The 4,771-nt window shown below is 41.5% G+C and overlaps 1 protein-coding gene across 1 annotated transcript; it reads left to right on the forward strand.

Moving 5' to 3' along the window:
* Nucleotides 1-1,515: 1,515 nt before the first annotated feature.
* LOC138528178 (olfactory receptor 56A4-like) lies at nt 1,516-2,478 on the forward strand. Its single transcript, XM_069639631.1, has one exon. The coding sequence runs from the start codon at nt 1,516-1,518 to the stop codon at nt 2,476-2,478; it is 963 nt and encodes a 320-aa protein (XP_069495732.1).
* The last annotated feature ends 2,293 nt before the right edge of the window (nt 2,479-4,771 follow it).

Consider the following 4,771-nt stretch of genomic DNA (forward strand, 5'->3'; position numbering starts at 1 on the left):
CCTAAATATTGGGTATGGCATATAGGGGTGCCACATGAACCAAATGACACACTGCAAGACCCTGTAAGCATGTACTTTGATGAGAAATAAGTGGGCGGAACCCTCTTTTTTGAAGGGGGCTTGACTCAAGAGGGTAGGAGGTACAGTAATAGAGAGAGATTGAGTCAAAGCTACCCTAACCAAAGGCGTGACATAGGGTCACAGAATTGCAGCGGAGCTAGGTAGCTACTAGCTCAAAAGACAAAACACCTTAAGATACAAGAATATCCAAAAGAGGCTTTAATTTACACTAACAAAAAACAAGACATGTTTACAAAATGCGCCGTAGCGCTGAAGATATGCATTACTGAACACATTATGATCTGCATATTTGTGAGTTAGTAGGCAGAGTGACAAATTATTTCATGTATTGCTTTAGATGGCAATACGTTAACATTGTCGACACACAAATTGGTGTTTCTGGTTCGGTGTATTGATGGCAGATGGCAGTGGCTGTATAGAATGAGACAGCGCTGCTGAGTGGTACTGAACGGTCTTCAGGACAGTTTGTTGTGGTCGTGTCGATGTTAGGAGGAAAGTACGTCCACCTATAGATGACAGGGGACTAGGTTAGTAAAGCAGAGGTGGTGTCTGGTTATTTAAAAGCTGCAAAAGGGTGGACTTACCATGTTCAGGTAAGTAGACGCCTGGGTTGAGATCTTGGTTGAACAGTAAATGATTGTGACTGCGGAGCTATCTGCGAAAGTCAGAAGCCTGGAGCTAAGTAACAAGAAGAAATAAATCAGAGAAGTGGATGGTGGCCTGAGTGCATGACAAAACCGATGGAGGGCTGGTCAAAAAATAGCAAGTGGTTGACACGGTGAAACTGTCGTGATGGTTTAATCTGAGTCAAAAGTGCAGAAGTAGTGCTTCATGTGATGACCATACTGCTCTGATTACTTATCGGTGAAGTGCTGGCCTAGTTGTTGTTGTGGTGCCTAAGTGGTTTCAAACTCATGAAGACGAGGTAAATTAAAGCCTCTTTTGGATATTCTTGTATTTTAAGGTGTTTTGTCTTTTGAGCTAGTAGCTACCTAGCTCCACTGCAATTCTGTGACCCTATGTCACGCCTTTGGTTAGGGTAGCTTTGACTCAATCTCTCTCTTACTCTAGCATGTACTTTGAGCCACTCAGAATAGGCTCAGGTGGTATTGAATGCATTCAGTTTGCATATTTCAAATTCATACTAACATGTTTTGCACAGCACACTTTAAAATATTTGTAAACGTGTACAATTGTATGTTGATTCAATGTCTATAAATAACACTGGAAAATATTCAAAACCAATGTCAGGTGCAGCTGATCTTAATTTTTGATGGTTTACTTTAAAACGCTGTACTCTCCTGTTGATTTAATCTAAGTGACACAAATGTGAAGTCAAATTGGATTTGAAAAAAGGTTGCATATAAAAGGGACATGTATTGATCATTTTTTTCTGACTCTTTCTAAAGATGCTGACACGCTCATAATCCGACCATGTTTTTTCTCAACACCACCTCATCCAATCAAATTCCAAACTTTGTGCTGATCTGCCTCCCAGCTTTCCAGAGCTGGCAGCATTGGCTTGCTGCCCCTCTGGGTCTTCTTTTAGTCATCGCATTTTCTGCCAATATCACCATCCTGTCCGTCATAGGAAGGGAGCAGCAGCTCCATGAGCCGATGTACTATTTCCTTGGCATCCTCTCGTCCTTAGATCTAATTCTGTGCTCAACCACCACTCCCAAAATATTGGGCATTCTCTGCTTCAACCTGAATGTCATCGACCTGCCAGGATGCTTCACTCAGATGTACATCATGAACTCTTTTCTGGCGATGGAATCTGCAACATTCCTTTTCATGGCGTATGACCGCTATTCTGCCATTTGCAACCCCCTGAGGTATTCGTCTGTCATCACTGGTAGCTTTGTTAGAAAATCCCTTGTGTTCATCCTGGTCAGAAATGTCTTGTTGCTATTGCCACTGCCGTTGTTAGCTGCCAGGCTTCACTACTGCTCAGGAAATGTTATTGAAAATTGCATCTGCTCCAATCTGTCAGTGACATCCCTTGCTTGTGATGATAGATCATTGAATGCAATCTACCAGCTGATCATTGCCTTTGGTCTCTTGGGGGGGGACCTCATCTTCATTTGTCTTTCTTATTGTATGATCATTCGAGCGGTAACCAAGCTTAAAACAGAAGGGGCTGCGGCCAAGGCCTTCAGCACATGCTCCTCCCACTTAATATTAATTTCATTTTTTTACAGTATTCTTTTGGTTTTGATTTTTACAAACAAGATGGAGAAATTAATCCCAGCTGAAATACCAATTATTCTAAACGTTCTTCATCTTCTGGTCCCTCCAGCCCTGAATCCGATGGTTTATGGTCTGAGGACCAAAGGGATCAGACAGGGAATAATCCAAATTCTAAGAGACAGCCAATCATTTCTAAAATGCAAGTGAACATCCTCAAATGCCCTGCCTCTACTCCACTCCTCCTCTTGAGGCTACTCCAATGCCTCAACCTCCACTGCTGATTTGGAAGAGTGATGATGCTCAGTGACGTGTGCCCATGGAACGGCAACAACAAGCAGCATAAAGTTCCCCTTTTTCATGAATCATGGTAGAATCCTCTGCATCCTACAGAGTAAATGCTGATCTTCCTCCTTCTCACCCCCCTCCTTCTTCCTCAAGAAAGGAAACAGGAGTACCAAAAGCAACCTGAGAAATAAGGAGCCCAGCCAAGGAAGACGGAAGGACCACAAGGAGCAAGTTAAGACTAAGACACAGCTCTACATCATCAAGTATAACAATTCCACTCAACAGCTAAGGCTGTAGCTGAATCAAAATAATGGTGATGGTTATGAGTTCTGATTTTTTTTACAGCAAGCTATTTGCTGTATCCATCTAAAAAGGAGAGTGCAGCGATTTGAGAACCAGCACTTTAATGAAGCAATAGCTATATGTTACTGTGGCTGCAATGCCTTCAATGCACCAGATGTATCTCATGCAAAGCCAGACAATTTCCTGCCTCCTGTGCAAAATTCTGTATTGCACTCTCCAAACACCTTATCTATCTCACACCTGTAAGTGACTCTATCTACAAAATAGTTCAATTTTGAAGATTCGTTACATGGAGAATAAAATGCTCCGATCAAGCAACCCCGTCCATGACACCCCAGGCCAAAATTCTGGCCCAAGAAACAGGTTGTTTTAAATCTTAAGTCTGTTTTATTGAAATGTGTAATTGATTTAAAGTGGCCATCTAACTTTTAATTCTATAGATGCCAGCAGCAATATTCTATACAAATACAGGATGCTTGTCTACTTAAGGAAAACACAACCTACCTGCTCTTATCAAGCTAATAATTACATGTTATGTATTTGTTTATTTACAGTATTTACACGAACATTAATTCCAAAATGCAACCTTAATACCTATTCAAGACAAACTTCTTTTTTTTAAAGGCTTTAATTAATCAATTTTGCAATGAATGGCAAAACAAAAGCAAGCTCAATGCAAATGATGATTGCATAGATGTTCTTGTTCCTTGCAAATGTGGAGCTCCAGGTGAGGCAATGCAAGAAAGGGAGGCAGGATTGCATGGCCTGTTCATAGGTGTCACTGGAACACTTTGATATGTCTCTATGGTAAGATGTCGGTTGGTTGTGCTATCAATAAATGTTGATTCATTTTTTTCATTATTTGAAATATGCATGCAGCTTGTTGGGGATTATGTGAATAAAAGTTGCATTGTCACCCAAAAAGTAAAACTGCTTGGCACATCAAAGATGCATTCAGCTTTACATGTTTATACAAATATTTGGTGTACTTTTTCGTACTCAAAATAGATAGTCTCGTGCTGATAACAGTGGTAGGCTCATAGAGTTAACATTCCTTTGGCACTTCACACACAACATTGGCAATTTGCATAGGGATCTGGAATTGTGCACATGCAAGTCGTACTGCAGGTGTCCTTGCCACGTGACCATTGTCCAAAGAATGCAGCCTGATGGACAGCCTGTATCTGACAAAAGTGCTGTAAATTAGAGCTTCAAGGAAAAACACCACAAAACGAGACTTCAGTGGATATCCCTGCAGGAGCTTTAATTAAGACCAGCCTTCACATCCCAGATGCTGACATGGCTGAACTCTCTTAATCCCACAATTGGGCATGCATCAGCGTTTAAGCCACCTTATAAACCCCCTAAAGCTAAGCCCCTCACAACAGCAAGTGGGGAGGTGAGACAACAAAAACAATCACAGAGGGGAAATATAAAAAAAGGGGTTTTGTTTTTTTGGGGGGCGGGGTTGCAGTTTGATCAGGGGCAGGATCTTTTTTTGATGATGTCTAAGTTTTTTCAGGAGGACAAGGTAAAAGGGACAAGAGGAAATGCCAAAGATGTTTTATTTTCATTTTACTTATGGGGAATATTATAAAACCTTGAACACACGCTAAGCAGACAGACAGGGCACGACTATGGACAGCAAAGACACTCCTGCAAACACCAAATCATATAAAAACAAACATCTAACTGCTACAACTTCTCAGAATGTTCCCTCCAACTGGGAAACACCTATCAAAAACAAGGAGATTTCGTTGGGGGCTCTGAACCAAGGCGGCGACGTTTAGATAGACATTAATGATGGTCTTGGAGGAGTGGAAGGCCGCCAAGAGGACCTCCCACTTATGGCCACCATTAATGGGAGTTGAGGAGAAAGGAGAGAGAACAGAGACCATATGAAGAGTCCATA

The sequence above is a fragment of the Ambystoma mexicanum genome, chromosome 7q (assembly GCF_040938575.1).
Source record: "Ambystoma mexicanum isolate Mex_15411 chromosome 7q, UKY_AmexF1_1, whole genome shotgun sequence".
Taxonomy (NCBI): Eukaryota; Metazoa; Chordata; class Amphibia; order Caudata; family Ambystomatidae; genus Ambystoma; species Ambystoma mexicanum.